This window comes from Plectropomus leopardus, chromosome 1, assembly GCF_008729295.1.
Source record: "Plectropomus leopardus isolate mb chromosome 1, YSFRI_Pleo_2.0, whole genome shotgun sequence".
NCBI lineage: Eukaryota > Metazoa > Chordata > Actinopteri > Perciformes > Serranidae > Plectropomus > Plectropomus leopardus.
Genome location: NC_056463.1, coordinates 11,304,748 through 11,320,013, shown reverse-complemented (window position 1 = coordinate 11,320,013; position 15,266 = coordinate 11,304,748). Strand labels below are relative to the sequence as shown.

At 36.8% G+C, this 15,266-nt stretch overlaps 1 protein-coding gene across 2 annotated transcripts in view; it reads right to left on the bottom strand.

The window, feature by feature from the left end:
* scml2 (Scm polycomb group protein like 2) overlaps positions 1-14,862 on the bottom strand; it is a 29,318-nt gene extending 14,456 nt beyond the window's left edge. For both annotated transcript variants that reach the window (XM_042492433.1, XM_042492444.1), the window contains exons 1-7: positions 14,795-14,862; positions 8,957-9,045; positions 8,592-8,657; positions 6,909-6,979; positions 5,814-6,048; positions 5,035-5,123; positions 4,326-4,569 (exon numbers count right to left, since the gene is read on the bottom strand). In XM_042492433.1, the coding sequence (XP_042348367.1) occupies positions 4,326-4,569; positions 5,035-5,123; positions 5,814-6,048; positions 6,909-6,979; positions 8,592-8,657; positions 8,957-8,978 (727 nt within the window). In that variant the 5' untranslated portion in view covers positions 8,979-9,045; positions 14,795-14,862. The remainder of the gene's footprint in view (positions 1-4,325; positions 4,570-5,034; positions 5,124-5,813; positions 6,049-6,908; positions 6,980-8,591; positions 8,658-8,956; positions 9,046-14,794) is intronic.
* Positions 14,863-15,266: the final 404 nt, after the last annotated feature.

The window sequence follows — 15,266 nt, the reverse complement described above, 5'->3', positions numbered from 1 at the left end:
AAGGGATATTTCACCCAAAATCAAAAATACATATAGCAATATTCATTAAGCCTCATTCCCACTGCACAAAAAACCTGCTAACACAATAGGTAGTGACACCTGGGTCAAATAACTCTGCAGTAGACACAATATTTATCGCCTCTGGCTCCAGTCGACTTTGATGGGAACACAACACCCAGGTGAACGCAGTAATTTCAGCTCCTTAACTGGCCAGATACAATTACATGCCACCAGTTATTACTGTCATTTCCTCCTAAGCTGCGCTCAAACACTATTCCAAGTTAGTCACTTATTAAGGGAGACTTAATAAGTAAAGAGATTATGACCTGGTTACTCATGATAATCATGATAATCCACAGCAGTGACATGTAGGGATCTATCTTCTTACTATCAAACTACACCCATCAACAAAATCACTGCACAGAGGGAAACATGCATCACCTCACATTCCCACTGACAGTCATTATTCACCATAAAGCACACTCCTCCTCCCCTTCTCTTGCCAGAGTCCCTTCCTCCAACAGATTGGCATTTAGAAAAGGAGCAGCTTGGCTGCATGGCGCTGTGCAGGATTTAGCCAAGTTTCTGTGAGTAAAAGTTCCTGATAAGCGCCTGTACAATGGTTAGCAGGATGCTAGTTCATCTTTTACTATGTTTATATATGAAAACATCATCCTCCTCACCTTCTCTCTCTCACTAGAGTCCTCTGATTTGTAAACTCTGCAAATAGAAAGGGAGTCTAGCTAAATGGCACTGTCCAGCATTTAGCTGGTGTCCATGCTTCTCCATCTTTTACTTGATGTTCAATGTAGGGGTCGACTCATAGTGATTTTTCAGGGCCCATACCGATACTGATTATTAGTAATTAATGAGACTGATAACTGATATTTGGAGCCGATGTGCACTTACAGTGAAAATGAAAATCTTTCTGTCAATATTCAGAATTTGTAATATAACAAACTCCAACACAAAATTTTATTTAAATGTCTTTAGTAAATGTTTATTAAAAACTGAAAAGCACAGCAAGTTCCCTGCATTTTTTTAATCAAGTCAAGTAAAAATTTAAATAAAAATGAATAAATAAAAATATATCCTTACAGTTTTACAAAGTAAAAGTTTATCCCATGCTGACACTTCTTTTTTGCATTAATTAATTAATTAATTCTATTGGCGATCATTAAAATAAAATGTCAATACAGATAATCAGCAAAATGCCAAATTCTGGCCCCAATAATCGTCCAGGCCGATAATCTGTCGACCCCGAGTTTAATGATGTTAACATTTGAAAACTTGAACTTAGTTAGCCAGCAGCTAGCCAGCAAGAAGTCGCCAGGAGGAGATTTTTCAGACTGGCAAGCTGATTTCATCATCCTGATGATACAGCCACACGCCACCACAGTCCAAAACCAACCACAAAAAGCACCACCAGTTCTGGCAAAATAGATACAAAAGCCTAATTTTAGCAAAAGTTTAGGGGAGCTGACAGAAAGCCAGCTGGAGATGACTTTATATAGATTGAAAAATAGCACTACAGCTGAGTGGAAAAATATGTAGTTTTGATTTTGGGGTGAACTATCCCTTTAAAATCAGTCAGTCTTTATTTTTGTGAAGCAGTCATTAGACTAATCCAAGAGCAAAATGAAACTTGCCTAACACTATAAACCGGCCCCCAGTGAGCTCTAGAGGCGGATATAAAGATGTCACATCATGACAGCTCCCTTTACACACAGGAATTAGCATTTTGTTGGCCAGACCGTCTTGTATGCAGCTACATCTGAAGCAGACATTAACATCTCTCTGGTGTACCGGTACATAAACACGGGGTGGAGGCTGAAGACTTGCCCGAGGACTGACGACACGTAACTACTGCCATCCATCAACAAAGTGGAGGAAACCCAAACACACACACTCACACACACACACATTCAGAGCCATGTGTTTCCTGAGCACTGGACACCAACATCGGGGTAAAGGATATGGAAGCTTGGGCGCTAATGTAACGTAACAGCAAACATGAGGATGATTGATATTTACTGCACCTGCTAAACCCCTTTCAAAGGTTCAGAATCCACAGATTCCCTCCAAAGCCATTTTTCAAAGTGATTTTGATGGATGACAAACGTCGACATATCTGCTGAAGAAACTAAACAGCTAAACCTTGAACATTAAGCTTCAGCATTAGTGCTAATCACATGGTGACATACTCCTGAAACTGCTGAGTGTAATTGCCATATAATTACATCCTGATTGATAATTACAGTACAATAGTTCAATACTGCCTTCACACATTAATAATATCAACTGAGGCTCCAATTTGGGCAGACACGTACAGGGAATGTTTTGCATAAGTGAGGCTGAGGGCTCCTGCATGGGGACCGCAGAAAAATTAAGAGTATATAAAATAACAGAGATGAAAGTGGTTAACAGTTTTTGTTATCTGAGAGGACTCCAGACAATTTTGCACATTTTATACATTGTGATATATGGCAAGAAACTGCCTTTAAAAAAATGCTCAAACCAGTTATTTTACAAGCATTTGAACAGCTGATATTCTAAATATTCCTTGCCAAATGTCAGAGTGGGTTGAAATGGCAAAAGCAGAGGTTAAATCTGCACATTAGTTATAATATTCATAAAAGTATTTGAGTCACCAACCACATTTAACATAAACAAATAGTAATCGAAATGCTACAACGAAATAGGAAAACTGAAAAGTTTCTGATTCATTATTCCATTTAGGATGATGGCATCACCAGCATGTCGTCTGTGCCTAAACCTAAACACGTTAATCACAGTGCTATTGAAACATTAGGTTTCAAAGCAAGAGCAAATGTAAAATATCCGTAGTTTGCAGAAACATACAATGCCAACATTTTTTCTGATGACTGGGTTTAACTTCAATCTGTACTGCATCTTACATACGTATTTTCTTGGGAAAAAACAGCTTTTTGGATGCAAAACGGGTGATATAAGACTTCCTTTATGTAGACCGAGACGTTTCTCAGTTAAATTAGATGACACCAGCAAAGGCAAAACTATTCAGAGGTTTATTATAACCTGATTTTCTTTGTTTCTGGGCATACATGAATAAATGTGTATCTCTGTGAGAAAATCTGTGATTGTTGTTTTGCTCCAACTGCCAAGCTGCTTTGCCACATCTTTCAAACGGACAGCATGGAGCCAAAAACAGCCCAAACAATCACACATTAAAAAAACAGCCTGTGGTTATGTAAAGCAGTGGATTAATATATGAGAAAAAGATAAGAAAGTGGAATCTATTTAAGCCGGCGTGCTGAATCTTCAGGGAACTCTGCAGAATGAATGTGGAGGTCAGAGCTGCGGGTCACAAACGCACCAACAAAGACAACCGAACCAACACACAGCGGAGGAAAACTAAACATATAGACGAGATTCACAAATAAAAATCAGATTTCATAATTAGCAAACTGACTTGGTTAATCTTCATTTCTTCAGCATTTTTAACCCACGGTGGATTTGCCACATATTTATCGATAAAGGAGGCTAAATCTGATCAACTGTTTGAGACACACTGTGATGTAAAGACTCAGAAGCTCTGAGCGAGGCCTCTCTGTTTCGATAATGGTTCGAGGCTGCGGCCGAGAACTATGACAACTGGTATCAGGGATGACTAAGGAGAAGTGACAGCTCCCAACAATCGACATCTAAAGTGGACTCTACAGGTATGAGCTGAACTGTCCGCCGCAGAGTTCACAGTTTACAGCTTGTAATGATGAAACAGACAACAGAGTTTGCACTCTGCTGCTCTCTAGTGGTGAAAACTGGATGATGTTACATAAGATCTGAAATAAAACACCTGTTCACCACCAACACACAGACAACTAAAGAAGTCAGCGTGATAAACTAGCTTAATATTGGCCTGAGTGTCATACATGAGCATCTTTTGACTGTTAGGATGATAACCATAAAGATATCTGAGGGATTAAACAACCTGTTCTGGATTTTATGATTTTTCTTCTTTTTTTATTTGCAAATAATATTAAACATTATTATGTTTTATCTCATTTGAACATGAGTTATGTTTTCACATAACACACCCCATTGTTATAAATATGGATCTTAACATTAATTAAAAATGTTTTAAATCAAGAAAAAGATCCAAACTATAATCACATAATCTGCTATATAGTGGAGACCTGTGGTATCAGTGTAACTTTTATTGTATGTTGTCTGTTTGTTGTTATTGTGACACAGAAATTGATCAAAACATAAAAATCACAATTTCCAGAAGGCTAACTCCCCATAATGCACAGAGAGGAAATCACAAAAATGAAATGAGCACTTACAGAAGTTTCCAGGCGGCTGTAAGCTGTGTTTTGTCAGGGCACACCAGCCGACGGGGAAGATGTCTCTGGAGTCGAAGGGGCACCAGTAGTCAAAGGCGCCTCGCCAGCCGTCAAACATGACGAATATTTCCTGACCTCTGACCTCTCCCACTGTGGCAGGGCAAATCAGGTAGGGGTTCTTCCTGTCCACTGCCTCCAGCTTCATACCAGCCTGGAAGTAGTTTTTTGGTGGGGTGGGTGGTTCCTAAACACACACGCACAAACATATGCATAAGCACGCAAATTCAAACAGTACAATCACAGAATCTCTGTTTTTTTTTTAAGTATTTGTAGATGTTAACTAATAATTAAACACAATTCGTATTGAACAAAAACATCTGAACAAAAGCTACTTTTCTGTGTATTTACTGGCATGCATGACGGCGACATATAAGTGGCTCCCCCTTGTGAATGTGCTGATTACTGCAATGATGACATTAACAAAAAGAAAACTAGTTACTTTTAATATATTTAAATCAAGATTTATAGTTGTATTAATTAATTAGAATCACATCTGAAGAAACAATTCAAATAGTTGACACACACACACACACACACACACACACACACACACACACACACACACACACATATATATGGAATGGGTGACTTCAATACAAAAAAAAAATCGTAATACTGGCCTTCGGTAGCTTCTTGTAGTTGTCATTACCTTTTTAAAAGCAGAGGCAGGGGCCATCTCTGCTCCACTCAGCGTCCGCAGGAGGAACATGGGCCACGAAGAGGCATTCATCCTGAAACCTGAACACAGGATCAGATTTTTAAAATTGAAGACAGAGGTGATGGTGGTGTCTGTCAATGAGCACAACTTGCTATGTCTACTGGACTGAACTACCCATACTGTGGCTCAAGAGGTCCAGCAGGTCGTCCACTAATAGGAACGTTGGCGGTTCAATCCCCGGCTGCTCCAGTCTGCATGTTGAAGTGCCCTTGAGCAAGACACTGAATTCAAATTTTTTTTTACCTGTGTATGCATCTTTCAATTGCTGCGCTCTCTATGTATTTAGCAGGGATCTTTACTTACTTTTCTTCATTTTTATTTCTTTCGAAAGTGTTGGTGTATTTTTATCAGAGTTGACTGGAATTTGTGCACATTCATATAAGAGGGGGGATGTTCTGTGTCTTAATGGGAAGCTAAGCATCTTATTTATCCTATTTCTGCTTCACTTCTCTTCTCATTCTGGTATTTTCTCTGGACGATACAAAAAAACTTTTATACAACAGAGACTTTAAGAATGTTTTGTCTCAGTTTGATTTCAGCAAGGTTTTTGTATAACCATGTCTGATGCCTTGCCATAAAATGCGGAAAGGCAGTTCCAGAAACTGTGGTTCTTGGTCTTTATACACAACCATTAACTAAGAGCAAGATATTTATTTCTCCTATCAAAAAAAGAGACAAATATCTTTGTCTACCACTTCAGAGACACTCACCGAGTGGTGGCTGCAGCATGTCTCCGTTTCTCTCGCAGGTTCCTATTGGCTGGATCTCTAACGAGTCGACCAGTCTCCAGAAGTCATTGGTGTTGTCACTTCCATCCAAACGCAGGCGCAGACGAGTACCCATCATGCCCATCACCGTTGCGATGCACACAGAGTTAGAGTTGCGAGGGTCCCGTGCCTCCAGTTTCATACCCGCTTTAAAGTCATTGGAGGGGGGGACTCTGGACTGCAGAGGGACACACAGGGACATTCAGTCACTGTCATATAATGTGAGGACACTTATGACATTAAAATTTACTCCAATATGATCAAATATTAAAGGAGACATGAGGGATCGGATTTAAGACAGCACAGTTAACACATTTCGCTCGACGTCAGCTCCCTGATTGATATAATCTGACAGGTTAGAGTACCATGCACACTGAGACTTCAACTTAATTTACAATGAATAAAGACTAGCTGGAGACATCTTCAGCTGCTGCACTCAGTCCATTTGTCCCTACTAAAGACTTAAAAAGGGTTCAAAGATATAAACTTTCATTTAAAAAAAAAATCTAAATTATTTTCTTTCTTTTTTTAAAAAAAGCTGGGCGTTAACAGGAGTAAATACACAGTTTGTCTGGGTATAATTTCAGCCATGGCTTTACAGTACAACTTTATTACGCCATACTTAAAAATAATGGCCATGCTGATCATAATGAAAAAATGTCACTCACTACAATTGTGTGTCTCATTGATGTGTTTTTAGTTTTTGGACAACAAAGAAGCCATGTGGCACAGAGGAGTAAGCTGTATACAAAGCTGTATATCAGGCTGTAGCTCCGCAGACAACAGTTTTTAACAGATGGGTGTATTTGTTGTTGCTTTTGGTCTTTGTTGACACAAAGAAAGATAAAGAATATCACCAGACCTACTGTATCAGCACACCTTTCACTTAACATAAAAAAATCAGAAATGGCATGCTTACTCTCAATCATGGCAGACTGTAACATTATTACCAATATCAAAAATACACAAATTTAAAGAAAACAATATAAGGAGAATAAATAAAATGATGGTTTAAAAAGCATCCTGATGATGAGTTACCTGTTTGAAGCAAGTAGGCGAAGCTGCAGTGGAGGATGTTTCCCTCAAATAGTCTTCCCAACTGAACGGTTCTTTCAACAACAAAAAAAAAGACAGAAACAAAACCCTAATTAGCATCACTAGAAGATTGTTGTGAGAAATTATCCATTAAAACCTTTATTTAAGGCCTGGGAAATCAATAAACAAATACATTAAAAACAATCAACAAGCAAATAAATAAGAGTTAAAAAGAAATAGAGAAATAATAGAAATAGAAATAAAATCATATAAAGCAACAAACAATAATACCAATGTAAATAGCTAAGAATAAAAATAAAGGATAACAAACATATTATGGTGTAGAAGAATAATTAAAATCATTTACACTCAATTAAAACAAGATCTGAAATAGGGCATTTGAACAGCCGTAATGGTGGAAGAGAGTCCAAGTTTAGGTTCCTTTGAAGATTATTCAAAGGATTGTGTTTCAGTTCCTGTTCCTGTTTCAGTTCTGATTTGGGGAATGTGGAATGCGTGAAATATACAGTGGAAGCATCTGTTTCAAAGCTTTATCGATGACTAAAAACCAATGCCGATCCCGCCTCACAGCCAAATGTAGCCGGCCGACCTTTTGATAAAGGTGGCAGTGGTAGGTGCTGTAAGGGTCAGCGGTTATGAACCTGAGGGCTCAATGGTTTACAGCATCCAGTGACTTTAATGTAGAGGTAGCAGCTTTCCCATATATGACTCTTCTGTATTGAAATAAACATTTTATTATGCATACTCTTATCATGATGGCTCACCAGTATGGAGACATAAAATACAATGTTTTTCAGTGTATACATTAATTCATAATGCAAAATAACAAAAATACTTGAACTTAGGGTTTATGTTCAATACATGTTCACTTTGTCAATTAAAAAAATATATTGTTGATAGCTAACTGATGAGGTGGTGATAATATTGTGCATTCCTATTTTTTTAATATATATTTAAATTAATTAATTAATTTTTTTATATAAATGGTTGTTTCATTAACTTGTATGAGAGAATTTTCTCCTCATTTAAAAATAGAGTAATAAATGGTTGAATGCCTTTAAAACAGTGCAGTTTTTAGGGATCATTAACATGCTCATGATTTGGGGTTTTTTATCATACTTTCATGCTGTCCTGCCTATATTAGTGAAATTTTTGCAAAATTATACAAAATTCTTCTGATGTGGATTTTTTTTCCCGTTGGTGTCATGTATTTTTTGCACGTTAGCTAATCAATCATTTTTCATGTAATATAGCTTTTATTTTTATAAACTTATGTGTAGGCTGCCACCAAAATCTCAGTATTTCACTACACTCAGACTTTTTTAAAAAAAAATATCATATATAGCAGACCTGTTTAGATATAAAATGAATTGCATCTTAAAAGAAAAATGACCCATTTTATGGTTGTTCATACCACAGTTGCTAAATCTGCACAGATATGATTGTTTGTAGAAGATGATGGTGATCTTAGTAAAAATTTGAGGGAACTGCTCATCAAGAGCTGCTTAAACCCTCTGAAGGCAGATCTTAACATGTGCCAGAAAAGCATCAGAAGTTACTGAAAATAGACAAAATATCACAAAAGCTATTGACTCAAAAAGCTTCAGACGACTAATGAAAGGATCAACAATGGAGAGAAAAAAGCCAGAGATCAGAGTTGCCAACCATTAGATTTGTCGAGCGGAGATCCTGCTGTGATGCTGCTCCGCCGCTCCTTCTCGTCTTTTTGATCTGAAATCAAAAGATGATTGAACTTCTCATCAGGAAGTGGGAGCTACTGATATACAGACTGTAATTACTGTGAGAATGAACACATAAAACATTCGATTGGAATAGTTCTGAGAAAAAAATGAACACCAAAAATTCAAATGATGTGTGAGGAAGCGTCACTGAGCATTTTGATGTTTCCGTGTTTGTTTTGTGATCAAATGGTGTTGAAGCCTATGAGTGCATTAGAGAATCAGTCTGTAAATGTGTAACTGTGACAGTACAGATTTAAAGAAAAAACAGCCCTGTGAAGGCCGACCTACCTCTGTGTGGTGTTCGACCCATGATGACCAAAGATAAACGTGCTGCTGCAGAGGAGCTGAAGTCACACAGGCTGTTACCCACAGAGACTCTGCAGAGGAGACAAATACAAAAGCTTAAAATGCAAGAATGCAAAGACCTATAATGTACGCTGGGAGATGGTGATCAATTCATACGAGCATGTTTTTGAACTGGTTTCTTGTGATATTTCTCGGCATTAAATGTAAAAAGATGACAGGACGATTAGGTTTAATGCTGTGATTGTTTTGACATGACTCTTTGATAAAACCACTCCATCAAAATTAAGAGGCTATAAACTTAAAACGAAAAATTAATTCCACTTTTTTCCACTATTTTGCACCAGTTTCAGCACTGGCTTAGGACAGGGGTATCCAAACTTTTTGTTAAAATGGGTACCAGATTAGATATTGTGAAAACACTTAAATTAAATTCAATGTCAGGATAAAGGCTAACGCCAACGTCAGTTTTGATCTAAAATATTCATGACAGATGATGTTGGTATTTTGTTGGTTTTAAATTGTTTTGTTAAGTTACCAAAATCCTTCAAACATCTAATGCCAACGTTATCTTGGCGATGAATGGCATTTAGTCGTAAGCAATTTTTGGAAGGTTACTTTTGAAATATAATAGGTTTCAGATTTCTAGTTACCCTGTTAGAAATGTAATAAGGTTTGTGATTATTTTAATAACTTCTTCAAAGTTATGTAACATATCACATTTGATTACTTTTTGAGTAACAAATGTTTTAAACAGGGCAATTAAGCTGAAAAAACCTTAAAACATAAGTGCATAAATGTTGTGGCTTTGCTGACCTGCCACATTGTCCAAAAATATGCCAAAAGAAGGCATTCCTACATGGCAGAAAGATGTAATGCAACAGAATTCATGTTTAATTCAACATATAAAGATTTTTTTTCATATGTAAGCTCTTTGTAATCACCAACATTTTGATTAAAAACTGTACTTTAATGACATGTTTTTTCTCAGTAACTATATCTGAATAAAATTGCATTTGTTTTGTATTTTAATTACTGTGACTAGTTACATGTAACCATATACTTCCCCAACACTGGTCGCAAGGTAACGAGAACAAAACCCAAAATCTATATAATGTTATTATTCACATGATATTCAATTCTAACGTCTGTAGACATTTAAAATATCGTCAACCTGATTTTCATTACATTTAACATCTGTCTGACATAACAGTCCACCGTCTTTCTGACCTCATATTTATCTCCAGTGCTACTTCAGCTCTTTGCTGTGGTCATCTCTGCTCTAGCAGGAAATGTCCGTTGCAACATAATCATTCATATGTTTATCTACCGTGTGTTTATGAAAAACACATTAGTTCCTCTTGTGTAGTTCCTGCTTGATGCATATCTAAAAACTGTATGATAGTGCTGCCACCCTGACAGAGATAAAATGCAAGGTGAACTATTGTGTCGCAGGCACATAATTTGAGCAACAAGCTGTGGAATATTTAAAATCAGTCAGGGCCAGAATTGGCCACCAATATGTATTACTATCACTAACCCTTGCAATGACCACACACTGTGTTGCTTCTGTTCATTAGAGCACCAAATATGCATAAATGCATGACTGCAAGCAGTCTCCAAAAAGCACCATTTGTTCCTATTTCAGTAACAGTGCCCAGCTCTAATGAAAATTAGCTTTAAAAATAAAAAGAAACTTTATACATGTATTTATAATGCGTTTCAAAAAATTTTGTCTGAGGTAGAAACGAATTGACTATGGGCATTGCTAATTTCACATTTAAAGCCAATATTCCATCTACATACTTTATTTTGCTGCAGGTTTCATGCTGTGTTTGTCTCAGGAAAATTGTTAATATTTTTCTGATTGCATTATCATAATCCTGTTGTATCTAATCTGTTGTCAACAACTTGGTTATGAACGGATAATGCTCTATAATTTACTTTAACTTTGTACATCAGAAATACAGCAGTCATAAAGGTGTGTTAAAACTCAATAAAAACAGATTATCCTATTAACCCACTCCTTCCCAAAGACTATATTTAGTGTGATAAAGAAAAATGCCACAACATTTGTTCTGATTGGTCTAAACTCTTGAAATCTGGTATGAACATACTTTGGGCGAGTATCTAACACTACAAATTTGAAATGTTTATATCACATGAAAAATCACACTTTTATCGATACAGGTCTTTTAGAAAAATTTGAAAAAAATGCTTACATTGTTTATTAAAGGCCTTCCATATTTTTTAACTGCTTATGTGTTATGCTGCTTGTTATGAGTGCATTCCAAAAACTTGATTGTGGTCCTTGCAGTTTTTGAGATATAGCATTTTTTTTAAATCATAATATATTTAGTCTTAAACATACTGTTTTGGGATATAGTAAAATAAATATTTTTTTAAAAAAACAGTCCCAGGTGTCCAAATACTGAATATAAGAATGCATCTAAACAACAGAAAAACTCACATTTCAGCCAAACGGTTTGACTAATTTTACAGATTTCTTCAGATTTAATATTGTGCTTGACCCAGAGATCACTTTCACCAACAGAAATTAAAAATTAAGGTATGAGCACAAATGAGTTTAAAAATAATATTCACACAATAATTAACATGTGCCCCCGTGCTGATTTGGTTTATTTGAAATAGCAAGTGTATAAAAATGTTATTTCTTAAGTCCATATAAACTCCTTTGGCCGAAAAAAAAAAGGATTTACTTTGCAATTTTGCAACACTACTAACATTTACTCCTGATGCACTGCACAAATGAATGAAGTGAAGTGAAATGGTTACCACAGTGTTTATGCTGAAAATCTGCCTCAGACATCCACGTTTACAGAAGCTCTGAGGATAGGCCCACACCCTGCAAAGTCCGGACATAGTGGTAGGTCAAAATGAAGGCCAAAAATAATCCAAGGTACCAGAGAATTAAAAAAAAAAAAAGTGATTAAATCCAGAAATTCAAAGTTTAAAATCCCCCCAGAAGCCGGACAATGTCTCCTTTTCCTTGTGCTTAAAAATCGTAGCATCTGCAATGTATTGTGGCTGCCCCTCCCTCTGAAGACCCCTCTGTCTCTGCAGTGAATCCCATTGAGCCCAAAGAAGCCATAAAGATTCCAAGCTGCCATAAAAAGCCATTAAGACGTGTGGATGCTGGACGTCTGCTGGCCGACATGAAAAGGATTCCAGCCCTGCTCTTCGCTCAGCTGCAGACTGGGTCAGTGTTTGCACTGGTCTGCCTGTCTCGCTCAAGAGGGTCAGACAAAAAACGCCCGGCACACCAGGAAGCACTTCATTTTTACAACCTCCATTTGCACTAAAGCAGCCACTTATCTGGGATTAGTGTAATGTGCACAAACCTTTAACAGTGAGAAGATCTGAAAAATGACCTGAGACCTGCTTTCAGGAGAGGCTGTAACTTTTTCTTGACAGGAGGAGCTGTCAGAGTAATTTTCTCATGTGAAAAAAGGGTAAAAGTTTTTACTTTACTCAAATATATTGTGTTATAATGTTGCCACATTTGAAACAATAATATAATTCACATAATTCATACTGCAGTGCATTGTGAAGCATTTTACTTTTTGATGTTCACATAAACATTTTATCATTTCACTGTTTCACTTCACATAAATTTCATCTGAAGGTGCATAATTTTCAGAGTAGGTGATTTCTCAGAATAATACAATACTGGGGCTTTAACTACTGATTAGTTTAATGATCAAACTAATGATCAGGCAAATACCCATACAGGTAAATAATAAATTAATTCTATAAAATGTCAGAAATTTGTGAATAATGTTGAGCCTGAGGTAACAGATTTAAAATCCTTGTCTCAAGTACAGAAAAATAAAAAATATTACATTTACAGTAAAATAAAACACAGGAAAATCAGCAAATCATAGCATTTAGATTCTGTTCATTTCCATGTTGCATCAATTTGATAACTTAAAAACAAAATCAAGTATTTAAAAGAAAAAGCAGCAAGTCCTAATATTTGAGAAGCTGGAAGCATCGGTGTTTTTTGCATGATAAATGACTCAAACAATTATAAAATAGTTGCCTGTTAATTTTCTAATCAATTGACAAATAATTTCAGCTGGACTTGAATATTCTCATATGGTTTGTCTCCAAAAACCTCAATCTGTAAAGTGACTTAAGTTACTAAATAATGGTATTGGATTAAAAACTATAATATTTCCCACAGAAATGTAGTAAAATATAAGTAAAAAGTGCATGAGAAAAGTTAAAGTACCTCGAATATAAATTTATATAATTTATCTGCCACATCTGTGCTCATTCTAGCCTATCCAACGTGAGGATTTGCTGATTTTGTTCATTTTATGTGACTGAATATCTGAGTTTTGAACACTTCTGCATGTCACATTTGGCTCTGGGAAATTGCAAAAACATTTTATAGAAAAACAAATTTAACTGTGAAGATAAATTGGAGGATTAATCAGTGATGAAAACAATAGTTGCAGGCAGCAAGAAGCAAATCACTTCAACTGAGAAACTGGAACTTGGTAAAATATGACATTCTTACTCAAGGGTGGAGATTTCGTTTGGACATTGGGGGGGACGCATATGAGGATTTGTGGGGTCCTCTGCCAGAAAATGTTAAGCAACAAACACTTCATTTCTTGCATTCTGATGATATATTATGCACCAATTTGTGCCTTTTTGGCATCGATTTACGGTGTTAATAATTTTGTCAAAATAAAAATCCTCTGCTAAGTTAGTGTTTTCATTGTGGGAGAAAAATCTAAATGTTTTGGACAATGAGGGGAGCATGTCTCCACTGAAATACACCTGTGGTCAACAACAACAAATGTCTACTTTACAATGATTTAAAGAGGAAACTGGCACATTCCCACAGTTAAGCAGTAATGTTTGGCATTAAATAGGCCTAACTAAAATGACAATCCATTTTGCTGCATTATTAGGCTAATCAACCAATAATTTTTTCAGCTCTGTTTGTTACTGTATCACTGCTGCAATTCATTTTAATCATAAAGACTTAGCCTAATAAAATATTGATAGAGCAAATCTTTCTGTGGTGCAGGAGAGCAAATACAAAACTGATCTCAACCTTCAAATCCAGAGTCAAAATCATCCTCACTGCCTCGTTGTGTTGTCTGTCAGTTTGGAGACAGCAGGGTGAAAGGATCACATTACCGCCGAGAGGCTGAGCAGTGTGAGCCGTTGCAGGGCGTCACCTCCAGCCTGCAAACTTGGGTTATGGTTTCATATCACAGAAAAAAACTTAGTCATTAAAGAAAAAAATCATCAAAGCTGTTTTTTGATATAGACATTTACTAGGTTGCACCACACCTTCGTGGCATCAGGTCGCACGTGTGCTTGAAAACATATTTCCTCTCTTTCATTTCCAGTATTTCGGTTCAGAGGGAAATCACTGAATCAGCAGAAGATGAAATTAAATTGGAAGAAAAGTCTGTGACGCATTTTCATCTGGTCACAGTTTGTGGGCGGGACAGTGATCATTATAAACACTGCTAACGTTACATTGCAAAAAACAGCGCGATGCTACGAGGCTGCAGGAGCACAAACGTGTTCTTAGGTGCAGTTTAAGCCTCTGCAGGAATCCAGAAAAACAAAAAGCAAATGGAAATCCTCAGAGTTTAATGTGGCTACTGTACGCACCAAGCTCTCCGCCTGCACAGAATACAGTATAAACACGCTCTGCTATCTCAGCCTGCGGGGACAAACTGCAGGAAACATCAGCGCTTTTCATCGCAAACAAGAGAGAAAGCCGTCACCGACAGCACACGAGAGTAATAATGAGACATGAGCCGTACTAACCGTTTGAAGCAGGTATTTTGATGGGAGATTCCTCACTTTCTATCAGATGCAAGCCGCCATATTCGCTGCAGCTCCGCGCATGTCCACCACGCAGTGCTGTAATTCACATTTTTCCACTGGAGGTGAAAAAAAAAAAACACAGGCAGGAGAGGGAAATTATTAATTAGTCGTTTTATTGAGGCGGATATTGTTTCCGGTTGGGTTCTGATAATAAACTGCATGTCGTATACAAACGAAAACACGAACATCGATTGGATTTCCTGTTTTGGTTTTTTATTCAGGAGGTGGGGAGACAGAGGAGATAGGTATGCAGACACTGGAAGGTCAGATTTATGTGAGTGGCTGCTAATGAAGAACAAATGGTCACCAAATAAATAAAAGTTAAAAAAAAGAAATAAAATAAAACAGACCATTTCCAAAATGCATTAGTAAATTAAATCTTTGTAATAATACAATCAATTAGCCTGTAGGG